Raw genomic sequence first — 19,377 nt, forward strand, 5'->3', positions numbered from 1 at the left:
TGGCCAGGAGCCAACAATGCACACTTGCAGCCCAGAAGGCCAGTGGCATCCTGGGCTGCATCATAAGAAGTGTGGCCAGCAGGTTGAGAGAGGTGATTCTGCCACTCTACTCCACCCTGCTGAGACCAGAATTGAGGAAGGATAGCCATCCGTCCTACTGTGCCAGATCCTTACATGTCACTAGCTTCCTGCCCTCAAACAGATCCACACCCTGGCCCATGGCCTCCAAAGCTGTCCCACAGCCCCTTGCAGGTATCTTATCCCCCATGTAAGGCTGGCACACACTCAGAGACAGTTGATTGCCATGGGAAAAGGCTGTGCCCACTGTCCCTGCCTGTATCCAGGGAAAGGGCAGGTCATAGATGCTGTTGCCATGGTGCTCGTAGCGACCAGTGGGGCTGAGGACAACACTGGGCTCAGACCCTTGGTCAGTGGGACGTGGTGAGGTGAGGAGGGTAAGGGCAGGGGAACAGGGCTGGTATGGGGCTGTCAGGGATGAGTGAGCACCACAGCTTGGGACACTGGGCATCTGCTGCAGGCCCACCTGTGTTCTGCTTCTCCCTCAGAGTCAGTAGAGAAGTTTGTTAGAGAGAATCCCCGGCACAACCTGAGGAACCCATTAGTGGTGTGAAGCATGGAGGAGATGAGCGATCCTGAAGTCATGGAGCAGGGTGAGAGCAAAACTTCCCTCCTGAGGCCTGGCAGAGGGGTTGTTAGGGTGGTAAGAATGGGGTTGAGAGTGGTGGTGGGGGCAGGTAGCATCTCCCCAGTCACACCAGGCAGGGCCCCTCCTTTCCTCAGCAAGTGGGGCCCAGGTGGCACAGGGGGTACCTGCTGGGACACCTGTGCCTGCCATGCCCCCTTCCCTTCCCAGGCCCCCAGCCCTGCCCACCACCCAGCCAGGAAAGGACCCAGCAAGCCCTCTGGGGGCAAGCCCTCAGGCAGGCTTCCCCCAGCCCCACAGAGGTGCTCATTCCCACTGCCATTCGCTCTCTCCCCTCCAGCATGCCAGCTGTGCCACCGGCCAAATCTGGACCAGGACATCTATGGGCTTTGGCAGCAGCACCAAGATGTCTGCTTCCATGCTTGCTGCGTGGTGAGTTCCTATGGGGCTCCCTCCTGCCCACCCTCAGGCTGTCCCTGCCACACTCTCCTCATCAGCTCCTTCTCTGCCTGCTCTGCAGTACTTTACCAGCGGCCTGACTCCGGTGGGATTCAGTGGAGACATCCCAGCCTTCCGCCTCTCCGCCATCAGACGTGCCATCCGGCAGTCAGCAGAGAAGGTGAGCTCCTGACAAGAGCAGAGAGATTTGTGGCAGGAGAGGTTTGCAGGAGCTTAGGTGACACCTTCAGAATAAATCCCAGCCCTTCCAACCAGCCTTGGCAGAAAGGCCTTGATCCCAGTGGCTCCACACAAGCTCCCACACAGGAGTCTCCTCTGCCAGGCTGATCTGTGGGGTGTCAGCCAGCAGTGGGCACATCCTGCACCCTGCCCAGGGCCGTGGGGCTAGCTGTGGAGGTGCTGAAGCTGCCGCTGATGGAGGCTGCTGTGCTCTTTCCAGCTCTGCTTTGTCTGTGGCGGGAGCGGGGCCTCCATCACCTGCCAGGAGTCGGGCTGTGAGCGCAGCTTCCATCTGCCCTGTGCCACCAGGGGCAGATGTGTCACGCAGTACTTTGAGCAGTACAGGTAAGGGCTGCCGACCCTCACAGGGGGAGGCTCCTCTCCTTCAGTCCCCTTCCTGCCAGCCCCAGGCACACCACAAACGAAGCCGCTGGGACACTTCCCAGCGGCCAGGCACAGGCAGAGCCAGAGCTGAGCGAGCCCAAGGGCTCCTTCAGGCCTCCTCTGCCATCCTCCTGAGCACCAGCGACGGACCCGACCCTTCCCACCGTGCCCATCTCTGTCCTCCTCCCACAGGGCCTTCTGCTCCAGGCACCGCCCACAGCAGGCAGTGCTGAGGGACCCAGAGCCTGGCACCGACTGCCTGCTCTGCTTGGAGGATGTGGGGGACAGACAGTCCTTCAGAACTATGGTGTGCCCCGTGTGCCAGCACGCCTGGTTCCACAGGGACTGCATCCAGGTAGCAGCTGTTCCCTCAGCCCAGGGGCACGGCAGCTACTCAACAGCACTAGGGCCTCACTCATACTATTCCTGCTTCTCCTGCAGGGCCATGCTCTCCAGGCTGGCATCTCCGCATTTCGGTGCCTGCTCTGCAGGGACAAAGACCAATTCCAGCAGGAAATGCTGAGGATGGGGATCCGAATCCCCAGGAGGTTGGTTTCTTTTCTTCCCAGCACACAAGACAGGAAGGTGCAAATGCTGTGTCAGGCCAGGGGCTGTCCCTGCACTCCTGGCCTTCCACTCCCCCCTCAGGCTGGACTTCAGCTACACCTGGGAGTGGGAAAGAGGGCAGGGGGGAAGGCAGGGCCAGCCTGCATCTGCCTCAGCCTAGGGCACCTAGGACTCACCAACCTTCCTTTCTCCATCAGGCCACCAGAATGGGAGACGGCCCAGGAATTCGCAGCCCTGATGGAGAGGCACAGCCAGTGCGATGCCCAGCACTGCCTGTGCCCAGGGGGCAGGGGGCAGGCAGAGGAAGAGGGGTGAGTTCCCAAAGCTGCCCCCTGGGGCACTTGAGTGGAGCCCTGTCTGGCCAAGGGCTTGAAGAGCAAGGACTCAGAACGAGAGCTCTGCTGGACAGTCGCCTGCTGCCCTCACTGTCCTCACAGCCATGAACCCATTTGCTTCCCCAGACCCTGGCAGCTGCTGCTGTGCAGCTCCTGTGCTGCTGAGGGCACCCACCGGTGCTGCTCCCAGCTGGAGGACAGCACGGCCCAGTGGGAGTGCCATGGATGTGCTGGCCCCAGCAATGGTAAGAGGCAAAGGGTGCCCCAGGTGCCAGGCAAGACCTGGCAGTGAGTGCCCAGGCTGCGCTCATCAAAAGCCCCCTGCTCAGGAGGGCTGGGGCCCTGCTCTGGTCTTTGCTGCTGCAGGCACTGAGCTTCTGCCCTTCTCCTTCCTGCTTGCCCTTACAGCCTCCAGTGCCACCTTGCAGGAGGCTGGTGCCAGCACCCCCAGGCAGCCCACTCAGGCATCCTCCCGTGCCTCTGAGGCTGGGGAGGGCTGCTCCAGCCCTTCCGGGCCCATGCGGCTGCGGGACCGCAGCCGCTTGCAGCGCCGTGCCCAGAATCCCTACAGCCGCCCAGGCAGACGCTGTGAGTAGCACCAGCGCTGGGAGCAGCACCTGCAGACAGGCAGCTCTGGGCATGGCCCACAGCTCACTGCTGCCTTCCCCTTCCTGCTTCCCCCGACAGCCTCCGGTGCCAGCTCGGAGCTCGCTGGTGCCAGCTCGGAGCTCGCTGCTCCCAGCACAGCCAGCGAGCTGCCCTCGGGGCCTTCCTCCCCCGCCCCAAGCCTGGAGAGCAGCAGCCGCCAAAGCCGCCCTGGGCCCCAGCGGCTGCGGGAGAGGTCCTGCCCGCGCCGCGGGGCACAAGCACCTTACAGGCGGCCCAGCCACCGCCGCAGGAGGAGGTGACATCGCCACCAGAGTGCTGGAGACCTGCGGCACCAGAGCAGAGGTAAGTGGCCCCTGCATATCCCCCTGCTCCCTGCCAGAGTGAGCGCCCCCCAGGGCTGCCCAGCTCACACTCCCGGAGCACTTCCTCTCCTCACCCAACTGCTGCACAGAGCTGTGACACTCTCCTGGTCCTGCCCTGGCTCCGGCCCGTTTGGAAGTGCATCCCTCCAGCACAGGCTGCAGACTTCCTGAGGGCCATCCTGGGCAGCTTGCTGCATGGCAGAGCCACCGAAGCAAGGCCCTGTGGCACTGGGTGTTCATCTTGAGCTGGCCCTCTGCAGAGGGCTGCTGAATCCCCTTTCTCACTTCCCTCTCACTCTCTGCAGCCAGGTGAGGCCACCTCTGGGCAGGAAGAGCACAGGCTGCTGGCAGTGTGCTGCCAGAACATGTTGTCCTCTCCTTCCCTGGAGCAGTTGACAAGGGGCAGGAAGAGAGCCAGGGCAGCTGAGAACGTGCAGGTAGCCAGCGGCCAGTGCCTGCCCAGCCCTGGCTCAGGATGCCAGCTGAGGCTGTCCTGGCAGCCCCCAGGATGCAGACCCTCTGTTCTCCATCCCTGCTTTTAGCTCCTGCCTGGGAGGTTGTGGAGGATCAGGGCCATCTCCCTGAAAGCCTGCTCGAGGCAGTAGCCAGCCCTGCCAGCGGGGACACCGTGGTCAGCCACAGGGCAAGAGGGCGACGGCGCTGGGGGCAGAGAGTCATGGCCTCAGCAGTGACAGGAGGTAGGGACGAGGCACAGTGGGGCTTGGGCTCCTGGCTGTCAGACTGTGCAGTGGGCCAGGGCCAGGGGGTGAGCCGTGCCACGGCAGCACCCGGCCACGGCAGCCTCAGCACAGGCAGAGCAGTTGGATCCTGCCGGAGGGAAAGCAAAGACCCAGAACTGAGCTGGGTGAGAGCAGCCTGGGGAAGGTCAGGGTGGGGAAGCTGCCCCCACTCCAGGTCAGGGGCAGCTGAGAGGGTGAGGAGGGGGAGGCTTGCAGTGCCAGTGCTGGGTGGGGCTCGGGGCTGCAGCGGACTGGCTCCGGAGGAGGAGGCAGAGGGATCTCGGGGAGAGAAAGATGCCAGTAGTGAGAGAGATGCCCCTGCCCCAGGTGCTGAAGGGCTGCCTCACCTCAGCCAAGTGCTGGGAGCGGGAGAGAGCCCTGCGGCTTTGCGTCCATGTGCTGGGCACTTGCAAGGAGCGGTGAGAGCTCATGGTGAGTAGGGACCCCTTGCACACCCTGCTGCACCCATCATGGAGCAGAAGGAGCCCTGCCCAGCTGGCTACTACGTTTTGGGGCTTTTGAGATGACGGAGCAGCCCTCTCCTGCCCCCTCTGCCGTGTTGCTGCTCAGAGAGCAGCATGGGAGGCAGAGGCAAGTGGGTGCTGGGGCTGCCTGCCACCTTTTCTTGCTGCTCTTCCCTGCAGAGAGGAGGTCCTTGTCCAGCAGCTGGGCTCCCTGATGGGATGGCTGGGGGCTCAGTCCAGGGACTGCCTGGCCACTTCCTAGCAGACCGTCTGGCTCTGCCTTGGCTCCTTTCACCTAAGGCAAGGTGAGGAGAGCAGGTGCTTCCTGCCTTTTTCAGCCTGATCCTGCCTCCCTTCAGGCCGGGCACCAGCAGGGTCCCAGACAGCCAGGCTCTGTCCCCATACCTGGAGGTCTTTTTAAGGGGTTGGCCAGATAGGGCTCTGGGCAGCCTGATGTAGTGTGAGGTGTCCCTGCCCATGGCAGAGGCATTGGACTGTTAACCCTCTGCCTCTCCTGTCATCTTGGGAGGAGTTCTTGTGAGAGGGGAGCCGAATCCCCAGGAGGTTGGTTTCTTTTCTTCCCAGCACACAAGACAGGAAGGTGCAAATGCTGTGCCAGGCCAGGGGCTGTCCCTGCAGTCCTGGCCCTCCACTCCCCCCTCAGGCTGGACTTCAGCTACACCTGGGAGTGGGAAAGAGGGCAGGGGGGAAGGCAGGGCCAGCCTGCATCTGCCTCAGCCTAGGGCACCTAGGACTCACCAACCTTCCTTTCTCCTTCAGGCCACCAGAATGGGAGACGGCCCAGGAATTCGCAGCCCTGATGGAGAGGCACAGCCAGTGCGATGCCCAGCACTGCCTGTGCCCAGGGGGCAGGGGGCAGGCAGAGGAAGAGGGGTGAGTTCCCAAAGCTGCCCCCTGGGGCACTTGAGTGGAGCCCTGTCTGGCCAAGGGCTTGAAGAGCAAGGACTCAGAAGGAGAGCTCTGCTGGACAGTCGCCTGCTGCCCTCACTCTGTCCTCACAGCCATGAAACCATTTGCTTCCCCAGACCCTGGCAGCTGCTGCTGTGCAGCTCCTGTGCTGCTGAGGGCACCCACCGGTGCTGCTCCCAGCTGGAGGACAGCACGGCCCAGTGGGAGTGCCATGGATGTGCTGGCCCCAGCAATGGTAAGAGGCAAAGGGTGCCCCAGGTGCCAGGCAAGGCCTGGCAGTGAGTGCCCAGGCTGCGCTCATCAAAAGCCCCCTGCTCAGGAGGGCTGGGGCCCTGCTCTGGTCTTTGCTGCTGCAGGCACTCAGCTTGTGCCCTTCTCCTTCCTGCTTGCCCTTACAGTCTCCAGTGCCACCTTGCAGGAGGCTGGTCCCAGCACCCCCAGGCATCCCACTCAGGCATCCTCCCGAGCCTCTGAGGCTGGGGAGGGCTGCTCCAGCCCTTCCGGGCCCATGCGGCTGCTGGATCATCAAGGTGAGGAGAGCGCAAGGGAGGGGGCCATGGTGACACGGAGCTGTCAGCAATGAGTGGCCATCACAGTTCGTGGCACTGGGCATCTGCTGCAGGCCCACCTCTGTTTTGATTCTCCCTCAGAGTCAGTAGAGAAGTTTGTTAGAGAGAATCCCCAGCACACCCTGAAGCACCAATTGGTGGTGTGCGTGTGCAGCATGGAAGAGATGAGCGATCCTGAAGCCATGGAGCAGGGTGAGAGCAAAGGTTCCCTCCTGAGGCCTGGCAGAGGGGTTGTTAGGGTGGTAAGAGTGGGGTTGAGAGTGGTGGTATGGGCAGGTAGCATCTCCCCAGTCACACCAGGCAGAGCCCCTCCTTTCCTCAGCAAGTGGGGCCCAGGTGGCACAGGGGGTACCTGCTGGGACACCTGTGCCTGCCATGCCCCCTTCCCCTCCCAGGCCCCCAGCCCTGCCCACCACCCAGCCAGGAAAAGACCCATCAAGCCCTCTGGGGGCAAGCTTCCCCCAGCCCCACAGAGGTGCTCATTCCCGCTGCCATTCGCTCTGTCCCCTCCAGCATGCCAGCTGTGCCACCGGCCAAATCTGGACCAGGACATCTATGGGCTTTGGCAGCAGCACCGAGATGTCTGCTTCCATGCTTGCTGCGTGGTGAGTTCCTATGGGGCTCCCTCCTGCCCTCCCTCAGGCTGTCCCTGCCACACTCTCCTCATCAGCTCCTTCTCTGCCTGCTCTGCAGTACTTTGCCAGCAGCCTGACTCCGGTGGCATTCAGTGGAGACATCCCAGTCTACCGCCTCTCCGCCATCAGACGTGCCATCCGGCAGTCAGCAGAGAAGGTGAGCTCCTGACAAGAGCAGAGAGATTTGTGGCAGGAGAGGTTTGCAGGAGCTTAGCTGACGCCTTCAGAATAAATCCCAGCCCTTCCAACCAGCCCTGGCAGAAAGGCCTTGATCCCAGTGGCTCCACACAGGCTCCCGCACAGGAGTCTCCTCTGCCAGGCTGATCTGTGGGGTGTCAGCCAGCAGTGGGCACATCCTGCACCCTGCCCAGGGCCGTGGGGCTAGCTGTGGAGGTGCTGAAGCTGCCGCTGATGGAGGCTGCTGTGCTCTTTCCAGCTCTGCTTTGTCTGTGGCGGGAGCGGGGCCTCCATCACCTGCCAGGAGTCGGGCTGTGAGCGCAGCTTCCATCTGCCCTGTGCCACCAGGGGCAGATGTGTCACGCAGTACTTTGAGCAGTACAGGTAAGGGCTGCCGACCCTCACGGGGGGAGGCTCCTCTCCTTCAGTCCCCTTCCTGCCAGCCCCAGGCACACCACAAACGAAGCCGCTGGGACACTTCCCAGCGGCCAGGCACAGGCAGAGCCAGAGCTGAGCGAGCCCAAGGGCTCCTTCAGGCCTCCTCTGCCATCCTCCTGAGCACCAGCGACGGACCCGACCCTTCCCACCGTGCCCATCTCTGTCCTCCTCCCACAGGGCCTTCTGCTCCAGGCACCGCCCACAGCAGGCAGTGCTGAGGGACCCAGAGCCTGGCACCGACTGCCTGCTCTGCTTGGAGGATGTGGGGGACAGACAGTCCTTCAGAACTATGGTGTGCCCCGTGTGCCAGCACGCCTGGTTCCACAGGGACTGCATCCAGGTAGCAGCTGTTCCTCAGCCCAGGGGCACGGCAGCTACTCAACAGCACTAGGGCCTCACTCATACTATTCCTGCTTCTCCTGCAGGGCCATGCTCTCCAGGCTGGCATCTCCGCATTTCGGTGCCTGCTCTGCAGGGACAAAGACCAATTCCAGCAGGAAATGCTGAGGATGGGGATCCGAATCCCCAGGAGGTTGGTTTCTTTTCTTCCCAGCACACAAGACAGGAAGGTGCAAATGCTGTGCCAGGCCAGGGGCTGTCCCTGCACTCCTGGCCTTCCACTCCCCCCTGAGGCTGGACTTCAGCTACACCGGGCAGTGGGAAATAGCAAACAGCTATGTCTGGACATGAGGCAGGCTCAGGCAGGGTGGGAGAGGTGAGGTTTGGAGCTGGATCTGGCCTTGCAGCCAAGGGAGCAGTCACTGCTCCTGTGCTGAGCACCGCTGCCTGGGCCCTGACGGGGGAGGGGGCAAGGGTGCACCAAGCGGTTCTTTCTCCTCTTCTTCCCTTCAGCTACCACAAATCATGAGCACCCTTCACAACTGCTTGCAGCAGAGCACTCTAGGCCCTCCCTGCTCCGTGCTGTGTTTCTCCTTGCCCTCTTTCAACGGGAGCCCTGCTCAGCAGTTTCCTCCAGAAACGGCTGCCCGTGGACAGCTCCATGCACTGCCTGCTTCCCCCCGGAGTCACAGAGAGAGTCTGCAGCTTGCTAGCCCCGGAGAAGCAGAGCTGTTCTTTCTGCCTGAAGGCTCCTGAGTGTGGCCAGATTGCCTGCTTGTGCCTGTGCCCTGAGTGGGCTGTTGAAAGTCCCTGTGCAGATGAAAAGGACTGAGGGCAGTGCAGGAATATAAGGTACTGGAAGGGGGCGAGTGGTTTTCAAACTGGAAGATGCAAGTTGGAGATTCAGATGGAAGGAAGCAATTCTTCATTGTGAGAGTGCTGGCACACTGACACCAGGTACGCTGAGAAGCCCCCATGGGAAGCCCCATGCCTGGAAGTGTTCAAGACACACTTGAGTGGGGCTTGGAGTACCTGGACAGGTGGAAGTTGTCCCTGCTCATGGGAAGGTGGGTGGAAGAAGATGATCTTCAAGGTCCTTTTGAACCCAAAGCACCTTCTGGTTCTATGATATGGGCTCAGGGGTGGCCATCTCTTTCATTGCAGTGATGGTGAAGCTGTGGTAGAGCCTGGGAAGAAGCATCCTTGGTGTTCTCATCCTGAGGTGTTTGGCAGAGAAACTCGGCTGAGTGGGAAACAGCTGCCTGAGGCCTGGCTCCTCCACGTGTGACCAGCACAACTGTCAGCCTGCTCTGGAGACTCTGCTGTGGGTACCATCAGTGGCAGACATGTCTCTGCAGCTCTGCATCTGCTTTTTACACCTTCTGTGGGAGCCTGTGGAGACTGCCAGGGTGCAGGACTGGGCTGGCATCAGGGGGTGTGGGAAGGTGGGGCAGTTCTGTGCTGCTGAGCCACGAGGCTGTGGCTGAAGTGCCAGAAACCGCAGATGGTGACTCTGCCGCAGGCAGGCCCCTGGGGAAAGCAGGCTGGAAGGAAGAGGCTTTGCCTGAACAGGGGGTACTTGGTCATGTTTCCCTGCAGAACAGGCATGCCGTCTGCCAGGGCTTTGTCCTGAGGAGGATGGAGGAGCTCAGGCTTCTGCTTCCCCTCCTCCTTCCCAGCCTCCTGAAGTGGCTCTGTGAAATGCTGGGCATACAGAGGGTGCTTCCCCTGTGAGCAGCTGCAGACAACTGTTCCTTGAAGGCCAGCTCCTTGAGGAGAAGCCGTGCAGGCAAGTTCCATGAAGCTGATCAGGGGCTGGAGCCACCTCTCCTAGGAGAAGCACTCTCTTGAGCTGGGGGTGTTCATCCTGGAGAAGGCTTCTAGGAGACCTTAAAGCAGCTCTTCAATAACGAAATTGGGCTTACAAGGCAGGAGAGGGCAAGACAGGACAAGCACTGATGGTTTTCAACTACACGAGGGAGGTTTAGGTGAGAGGGGACAGAGAAATTCTTCCCTGTGGGAGTGCTGAGCCACTGGACCAGGTGGCCCAGAGAAGCGGCAAGTGTTTGAGCCCAGGTCGGACAGGGCTTGGAGGCATCAGTTCAGGGGTGTTTAGCTCTGCTAAAGAGAAGCATTTCCCTGCCCTGCCGTGGCTGGAGATTTCTTTGGGTTGGGATCTTGGCTGGTTCTGTCTGAACACGTTTGGATTTGTTTGTCTGTGTGTCTTTTGCCAGGGCTGTCCTCTCAGCACTAGACCTGGTGCTGGACAAGTGCACGGAGCAGAAATGGATGTGGCTGCGCATGCGCTGAGCAGCCTGGGCTGGCCTGGAAAACCCCCTGGCTTGTCCTGAGGGGAAGCATCTCCTCTGCTGGTAAGAGCCCCAAGGGACACGTCTGGCCGGCTCCTGTGGCACTGTGCCCAGGGCAATGGCTGCCAGCACCTTTCTGGCTGTCTGGGAGGCCTCGTGAGCTGCAGAAGAGGGTCTGCATCAGCACAAGTGAAGTTTGGAGAGCCGGCTTCCTGGGTAACTGTGTCTCCCCTTCTCGTCTCTGCTCCGCAGTGTCCTGCTCCAGGCTGGGCTCCTCTCCTGTCTCCCGATGCCAGCCCAAATCGGCCTCGCCAGGGCAGTCGAGAGTCTGGAGGCCAATAGCAGACCGAGCAGGCAGGCATGTGCTGCGCAGCTCTCCATGCCAGCCAGCTGCACCCATCACAGAGCCTCTGCATCGTGCAGCTCATCCTGATTGTAACCTGCAGACAGTGAGACATGATCCAAGGTCAGCATCGTGGTAGGAAGAGCCTTGTGCCACAGTGTGGGACTCAAAACCAGGCTTTGACACATCAGCCTCATTGACCTGGGTGCCAAAAGCTCTCGAGAGGCCGTTGGCAAAGCTCACCTCCTTCTGCCAGCAAATCCGATGGGCTAGAGAACATCAACCAAACCAGCTTTTTAGAAGACTGCAGGGGTAGACCATCTGGCTCTATTCCAGCTGAGTATGGAGCTACAGCGCCCAGGCAAGGGCTGAGAAGCCCCACCAGCCCATTCCCTCCAGTGCCTGCACTCAGCAGGACATTCTGTGGTGGAGTGTCCCTGTGGCTAGATCGGCTCAGTTCTCCTGGCTGTGCTCACTCCCAGCTTCCTGTGCTCCTGCACACCAGCAAACTGTGGGCAGCTAAAAAGTCCTGGGTTCCTTTCAGCATCTAAACCCATCATCACCTTCTCAGCACTCACCTCAGCCTGAACCCTAACGGCACCATTCCAGCCCTGTGAGCCACGGAGGGCTCAGGAAAATGAGCTGTGTCCCTGCCCGTGCCAGGGCAAGGGGCACAAGCAGCTGTAGACAGCATCCTGCTCACAAGGACTTTGTTCTGCAGTGCTGCTCTTTCTCACACTACTGGTAGAATTTGATAGCCCAATTTAAAGGTGTTCCTTGGATTCAAAAGGGCTTCCTGAGCCCTCACCTTGGTCTGTACCGCCAAGAGCGCTCCTAAAGCGGCTGGCCCATGCCAGTGAACCTGAGGCAGACAGGAGCTAGGACTGCAGGGGGAACTGGTCTGTCTAAGGCACGAGAAACAGAGTGCCCTGGGCAGCAGCGAGAGGCAAGGACCTTTACTGCTCCCCTAGGCTGGAGCCACCGTCACTGCGAGCGGCATGGATGGAGCTGCACAGGGGCCTGGAAACACGGGCAGAGAATGAAGGCTCTTGCTTGGCAGTGTGAACCTGCTGAGCTCCTCACGTGGAGAACAGTGAGAGTGTGGGGGGAGAATGGTCAGAGGGGCAAAACTGGGAGGGCTTCAGCTCGGCTGGAGCTGAGCGAGCGAGGGCTGGCAAGAGGAACCAGGAAGGGTCCAGCAGAAGTGTGTGCTCGCGCCACAAGGAATTCCTTGGCCTTCCTGGGTCCACTGGTGGCTGGGGAGGGAGCTTCATGATGGACACTATGGAAGAAGGTGAAGACCCTGAGAACAGTTTTGCCCTGCTGAGACAGGGGAAAGAATTAGAAGTGGAGTGAATTGTAGTGACGTGTGTGGTGTGGGGCCTGCCTGGTCCTGCCCAGCCATCCAGCTGTGCCAGCACCCCTGGGCATCTGCCACCCTGGGTTTTGGGATGCCCCATCCCGGGAAGGGAGCTATGCAGAGCAGGGGGCTGGCACCCAGATGGGGTGAGGCTTCAGTCTTCTTTTGCCTCAGTCTTCACTGGTAAGCACTTGAGCCACACCCTGCAAGACACAGAGGGCAATGGCTGGGTCTGGGAGAGTGAAGAACCACTCACAGTAAGATCTGCTCAGGACTGGGAAGATCAGGAGCATCTGAAGGTGCACAGGTCCATGGGACCTGATGAGATACAGGTCCATGGGTCCTGAAGGAACTGGGGGCTGAGGCTGCTTGGCAACTAGCAATCATACTGGAGAAGCCCTGGCAGTCTGGAGCAGTTCCCACAGATTGGGAAAGGAGAAACATAACCTGCATTGTTAAAAAGAGGAGCAAAGAAAGCCGAGGGAACTACAGCCCTGTCAGTCTCACCTCTGTGCCAGGCACCATCATGGAGCAGATCCTCCTGGTAACTGCTGAGAGCCATGGAAAATAACAAGGGCACTGGTGGCAGCCAGGATGGCTTCACAAAGGGCAAATTGTGCCTGGCAAACCTGGTGGCTTCCTAGGACAGAGCTGCAGCTCTGGTCGATAGGGGAAGAGCAACTGACGTCATCTACCTGGACCTGTGCAAGGCATCTGACACTGTCCCACACAACATCCTTGTCTCTAAGGTGTAGAGACATGGACTTGATGGATGGAGCACCCCGTGGATAAGGAACTGGCTAGATGGCTGCACTCAAAGAGTTGTGACCAATGGCTCAAGGTGCAGGCAGCACCCAGTGACAAGAGGAGTTCCCCAGGGATCTGCTCTGGGTCCAGAGGAGGGCCACAAGCATGATCCAAGGAATGGAGAACCTCTACTATGAGGAGAGGCTGAGGAAGCAGGGGCTGTTCAGTGTGAAGAGAAGACTCTGGGGAGACCTAATAGCTGCCTTTCAGTGCTCCAGGGCCTCCTACTGGAAAGCTGGAGAGGGACTTTTCATCGGGGTGTCTAGCAGCAGGACAAGGGGGAATGGTTTGAAGCTGAGGGAGAGTAGGTTTAGACTGGATCTTTTGTCGTAGTGTGGGCTCGGTGCCCTCTGCTACAGGGGTGTTTCCTGTGTCCAGAAGTCCAGCCCAGTGGGTAGATGCAGGAAATTATGTATTTCTACCGTAATCCCTTGCACCATTGTGCACCCTCAGGTGGGGTTGGGGTCTTTCTGGGTCTATTTTGGTCTCTTTCTTGTCATTACATTTCTTTTTTGTACACATTCACTGTTTTCTATTTAAACTTTTCCATCACTTTTGCAATCTGTTTGAGTCGTTATTTCTGCACGTGGTGGGGAGGGGGGTCTGCCCCCACCCATTACATCTTTATAGACTGGATCTCAGTACAAGGGTGGTGAGGCTCTGGAGCAGGTTGCCCAGAGAGGTTGTGGATGCCTCCACTCTGGAGATGTTCACGGCCAGGTTGGATGAGGCCCTGAGCAAGCTGGTAGAGTTGAGAGGCATCCCTGCCCATGGCAGGGAGGTTGGAGGAGATGACCTTTTGAGGTCCCTTCAAATCTAAGCCATTCTGTGATTCAGACAGGGGTCTCCTCCAGCCCCCCCCATCATGTTCGAGATGACACCATGGGTGGCATGAGTTTGCTTTCTGGGTTGCACAGAGCTGCTGCCCTCAAGGGGCTCAAGCACTCCCAGAACACTTGGGTTCTGCAGCCTACCCCATGCCTCAGTTTCCCCTGGAAGGTCACATCTTCATGATGTTTCTGTGTTTCTGAACTGAGGTCCACAGGGGCCCTCCAATCTCAACCCCACTAGCTGTACTGGGGCTGGTGGCCCCTCAGCCCCTAAATGCTCAGTAGGGTTTGGAGCTGGATACCCCACAGGCCCAGCTCACCTCCCAGCTCCTCCCTGGGGGACCAAAGGAGGACCCCAGAACCCTGTCCCTGCTCCCTCTCAGGGTCTCTGGCAGCAGGCAGCTGCCACCACCCATCCCTGCTCCTCAGCTGCCCTCCCAGATTTTCCCTCCTGGGGAGAAAAATGTTGCTGGGTTTAAATCAAATTTCACTCTGCAGGGGAAAATTTCACTTGCGAGCAGTGTGCAGTAACCTCCAAAGAAGATGATCTAAGCCCCAAAACAGCTTCCTTTGGGGAGAGAATTCAGCTGCTCTGGGCTGGGCTCTTTCCCTTCTCAGGAAGGTCAGGACTTGCCTTGCAGAGTCCATGTAGCCTGGAAAATGTCCCTGTTCCCAATACCAAAAAAGGTGAGAGTGCTCCAGGACAGAAGCACACCAGAGGGAGAGAGGCAGGAATAGATGCAGAAGAAGGTGAAATGGGAGGTGATGAAGCACCAACAAGCTGTTTCACGGCCACAGATGATGAGCTGTAGAGGAAACTCTGGGCACTGCAAGATGGTTGCAGAAATCCTATGCAGTGCTACCAGAAGGCCTCCTGGAAAACTTTTCTTAGGGACAGCAATGTGCCCTAGTGGCCAAGAAAGCCAATGGTATCCTGTTGTGTATTAGAAGGGCTGAGGTGAGTAGGTCAAGAGAGGTTCTCCTACCTGTCTACTCTGCCCTGGTGAGGCCACATCTGGAGTATTGTGTCTCTGCTGGAGACCCTCAAGATTGTCTGCAGATGCTCAGCACTGATGAGGCCACACCTTGAGTCCTGGGTTCAGTTTTGGGGCCTTCACTACAAGAAAGACATTCAGATGCTGGAGTGGTTCCAAAGAAGGGCAACAAAGTTGATAAAGAATCTGGAGAATAGGTCTGGTGAGGAGCAGCTGAGGGAACTGGAGTTGTTTAGTGTGGAGAAGGAGGCTGAGAGGAGGCCTTCTGGCTTTCAAAAACTCCCTGAAAGAAGCTTGGAGAAAGGTGGTTATTGGTCTTTTCTCCCTAGTAACAAGTGATAGGAGGAGAGGAAATAGCTTCAGGTTGCAACAGGGGAGGTTTAAGGTGCAGATTAGAAGAAACTTCTTGACTAAAAGAGTTCTCAAAGACTGGAACAGGGTGGTGGTTGAATTCCCATCCCTGGAGGTGTTTAGAAGAGGCAAAGATGTGGTGCTGAGGGGCATGGTTTAGCACCAGACTTGGTAGAGTTAAAGAATGGTTGGACTGGATCTTAAAGGTCTTTTCCAGCAAAACAATTCTGTGAGTCTATATGATCCTCAAACTGGTTCCACAACCAACAAAGAAACCCAAGGTATGGCCAATGTGGTAAACACTAATGTCCTGTGGAATATGCATCAAAGAATACATCTTTGCTAGCTTTGCTACACCCAGGCAGCCTGGCAATGCCAGAAATACTTATTTTCACCTTGTACATCTGTTAATTGTGTTTGCAGAATCTGCAATAAGGTTTTTAATCTTCATCTTTTTTATCTTTTTTTCAACTTCATCATTGCTTTCATCCTCAATGCTAAGCTGCCTAAGTGTAATGTTTTCATTTGCTGGTTTACTACCTCTTTGGGATTCTGTCTCTTCACATGGGAAAGATACTGTGAAATAATGAGCAGAAACAAAAGACAGAGACCATTCCATATGGATAAGACAGCATTATTTCCTGTTATCTGAAGCTGCACAAGTTCAGCCCCTAAAGCCATCCTTGATATGAAGAGAAGGCAAAAGTTTCTTTACACAATGAATTAGCTTCAGCAAATGGGGCCAAGTGATACTGAAAGCAGAGAAAGCAGCACTGATCCAACACCTTCCTCTTTTCCAGCCTAAAGGATTTAATACAGGGTTCCTATCACTCCCTGGAGAGACTAACAAACCTCATTGTTAGGAAATCTTACTTGACATTTTCTTTAATTCTCTTTTAGCCTATTTCTGTGAGTTACTTTGCCTCAACACAGCCCAGAAAGCAATTCTTGGCCTTTCCTCCACATTAAGCTCTTGAATTTCATTTTAGAAACACTTTTATTTTTTCCAAGATTAAAGCTGACCTCTGGCAAACAAACACACATACAAAATCAAACCTAAACACCAAATCCTTTGGGGTGAAAGTAAAATGTGTGCCTGACTATAGCTTTGGATCCCTAAGACTCCTTCCTCACCACCAACTCCTTGAGATACCACAAGCCTTCCTCACCCAAGCTGCTGGCAGCATATTGGGGTGTGTCACTGCACTGGGGGAAGCAGGGGGGTGGGGGCCGGGGGTGGGGGCGGGAAGGGGATTTGCAGAAGAAAATAAGAGTAAGCCACCTGCTCAGCAGCATCCATGGCAACAGATGTATGAATAACCTGGTCAGGACTGCAAGAAAATATACACACAAATCCTTTGAAAACAAAATAGAATCAGAGAATCACAGACTTGTTTAGTTGGAAAAACCTTCTAAACCCAATCATCAGCCTAAGACCACCGTGGCCATTAAACCATGTCCCAAAGTGCTATGGCCACATGTTTCTTGAACATCTCCAGGGACAGCAACTCCACCACCTCCTTATGAGGCCTGTTTCAATGCCTAACCACTCTTGCAGGAAAGAAATTTTTCCTAATATCCAACCCCAAACTCTTGTGACACAATTTCAGGCCATTTCCTCTTGTTATATTACCTGATACTAGGGGGAAAAAAACCATTTCCACCTCACTGCAACCTCCTTTCAGGGAGTTGTAGAGAGCAAGGAGATCTCCCCTCAGCTTCCTCTTCTCCAGACTAAACACTCCCAGTTCCCTCAGCTGCTTGTCACCAGACCTGTTCTCCAGACTCTTCACCAGCTGTGTTGCCCTTCTCTAGACAGGCTCCAGCAACTCAATGTCTTTCTTGGAGCCAGGGGTGCAAAACCAATGGAAACATTCAAAACAGGTAGAGTTAATATAGCAGCTTGTGGCTCAGAATTGCACATCTGTGTCACTTAGCACAAAGGTAGGTGTTTGAATAGCAGTTGCCATCCCAACTAGCATGGGGACAACTAGCATCTACACCAAAAAAAGAGTTTCCATTTAAGAAATCTCAGGTCCATAATATAGAGGTTTCTGGGGAAAAAAAATCAATATAGAAATATCAAAGTTTTACCACCTTTTTTTTTCCTCTACAAGGAGGGCAATAGCTGTCAAGATCCCTTCATTTGTGGGTTCCTTTTACTCAAGTCTTTTCTCCTTTCTTGGCAAAAGACAATTTGTCAGGTTTGTTTCATGCCACATAGAGTACTATAAGCTGTATCAGGAGACAGCAAGCACAGCTCACCCTACTTCTGAGCATGATCTTTCTCATACAGATACAATTTATAATGCATACACAATTTACAAAGCTTTCTGGAGCTCATGCTTCATAAAGCAAAGGTGGAAGCCATGGCTATCATCAAAAGATGTCATTTAAAAGTAGATTTGTTCTACCTTAACTGAACCTTGCACAAGCTCCATTTTGACCAAGAAGCCCTTGTGTTCACTTCACTTAAAGAAAGAGTTCTTCCAAAAACTATCCTTTCCCTGGTGTTCTCCCCTTGAACCATCAACATTTTAGGATTGGTGGAAATTTCTATTTAGGTTGGCTACTAGAAGAAACACCTTGACTGAAAGAGTTGGCAAAGACTGGAACAGGCTCCCTAGACAGGTAGTTAAATCCCCATCTCCCGAGGTGTTTCAAAGAGGTGCAGAGGTGGCACTGAGGGACGTGGTTTAGCACCAGACTAGGTGGACTTAGATAATTATTTATAGAATAGAATAGAATAGAATAGAATAGAATAGAATAGAATAGAATAGAATAGAATAGAATAGAATAGAGCAGGTTGGAAGTGACCTTCAAGATCTTCGTGTCCAACCTATCATCCAACACCACCTAATCAACTAAACCATGCAACCAAGCACCCTATCAAGTCTCCTCCTGAACACCTCCAGTGATGGTGATTCCAGCACCTCCTCAGGCAGCCCATTCCAATGGGCAGTCACTCTCTCTGTATAGAACTTCTTCCTAACCTCCAGCCTAAACCTCCCCTGGTGCAGCTTGAGACTGTGTCCTCTTATTCTGGTGCTGGTTGCCTGGGAGAAGAGACCAACCTCTGCCTGTTCACAGCTTCCCTTCAGGTAGTTGTAGAGAGCAATAAGGTCACCCCTGAGTCTCCTCCAGGCTGAGCAACCCCAGCTCCCTCGATCTCTCCCCATAGGGTTTGTGTTCCAAGCCCCTCACCAACTTTTTTGCCCTTCTCTGGACACACTCCAGCAAGTCAACATCCTTCCTAAACTGAGGGGCCTAGAACTGGACACAGGACTCGAGGTGTGGCCTAAGCAGTGCAGTGTACAGGGGCAGAATGACCTCCCTGCTCCTGCTGGCTACCATACTGTTCCTGATGCAGGCCAGGATGCCATTGGCCCTCCTGGCTGCCTGGGCACACTGCAGGCTCATGTTCAGCCTACCATCGACCAGCACCCCTAGTTCCCTCTCTGCCTGGCCGCTCTCCAGCCACTCTGACCCCAGCCTGTAGCTCTGCATGGGGTTGCTGTGGCCAATGTGCAGAACCCAGCACTTGGATGTGGACTTAATGATATTAAAGGCCTTTTCCAACCTAAGATCTTATTATTGCATTTAATATTTAATCTTCTTCCCTTCCATGGGATGGGTATACACAGGCAGAAAGCACAACTAGCAGACTCGCTACAAGGCGACACAGAGGCTGTGTTTGTCATGCTCACACACACATCAAACCAGTCCTTGCACAGCTCACCCTGGCATCAAACACGCTGCTGCCTGCATCCAAATTCCCAGATCATGACCCTGCCTTCTTCCAACAGATTAGGTACATGTCCCTGAGAGTGTCTTTCAAAAAAGTATTCTTGTTTCTCTAATGTGAATCATCATTTCACAATGGATGGAGATTGTATTTAGAATTTATTTCTTATTAATTAATTAAAAAATTATATAAATATTTGTTTATATCATCTTTAATAATACATTTGTATGCTATTTATATATTTGTATCATATTTAAGAATATAAATAAATATTTCTTTGTATTATTGTATTTCTTCTACTAGAAGAAACACCTTGACTGAAAGTGTTCTCCCTGACTTCACAGAATCACAGAACATTGGGGGTTGAAAGGGTCCTCAAAAGATCATCCAGTCCAACTCCTGTGCCAGAGCAGATCACCTAGAGTAGGTCACACAGGAACACATCCATAAGGGTTTTGAACGTCTCCAGAGAAGGAGACTCCGCAACCTCTCTGGGCAGCCTGGTCCAGTTTTCTCGCACTCACAGTGAAAAAGATTTTTCTTATGTTTACATGGAAACTCCTCTGGTCCAGCTTGCACCTATTGCCCCTTATCATTGGGCATCACTGAGCAGAGCCTGATTCCATCCTCCTAACATTCACCCTTCACATCTTTATAAACATGAATGAAGTCAATCTAAAGAGACCCAACACACTCAGCCTTTCCTCAGAAGGGAACTTACAAGGGACTTATGTAAATCACCTCGA

The 19,377-nt window shown here is 55.6% G+C and overlaps 1 protein-coding gene across 1 annotated transcript; it reads left to right on the forward strand.

Annotated features, from left to right (window-relative positions):
- Nucleotides 1-634: 634 nt before the first annotated feature.
- LOC104307770 (PHD finger protein 7) lies at nt 635-3,536 on the forward strand. The gene is made up of 10 exons (XM_054174713.1): nt 635-671; nt 1,005-1,096; nt 1,185-1,283; nt 1,563-1,687; nt 1,919-2,081; nt 2,168-2,274; nt 2,491-2,604; nt 2,755-2,873; nt 3,037-3,216; nt 3,316-3,536. Exons 1-10 carry the CDS (start codon nt 635-637, stop codon nt 3,534-3,536), a joined length of 1,257 nt encoding a protein of 418 aa, XP_054030688.1.
- The last annotated feature ends 15,841 nt before the right edge of the window (nt 3,537-19,377 follow it).

Source organism: Dryobates pubescens, chromosome 1, assembly GCF_014839835.1.
Source record: "Dryobates pubescens isolate bDryPub1 chromosome 1, bDryPub1.pri, whole genome shotgun sequence".
Taxonomy (NCBI): Eukaryota; Metazoa; Chordata; class Aves; order Piciformes; family Picidae; genus Dryobates; species Dryobates pubescens.

What these genes read in the sequence shown, in the direction of transcription:
- LOC104307770 (XM_054174713.1), top strand. Translation starts at nt 635, where the DNA reads ATGGAGGAGATGAGCGATCCTGAAGTCATGGAGCAGG. An exon ending in GCTTCCATGCTTGCTGCGTG is followed by an intron (nt 1,097 to 1,184) that starts GTGAGTTCCTAT and finishes CCTGCTCTGCAG; the next exon opens with TACTTTACCAGCGGCCTGAC. An exon ending in CAGTACTTTGAGCAGTACAG is followed by an intron (nt 1,688 to 1,918) that starts GTAAGGGCTGCC and finishes CTCCTCCCACAG; the next exon opens with GGCCTTCTGCTCCAGGCACC.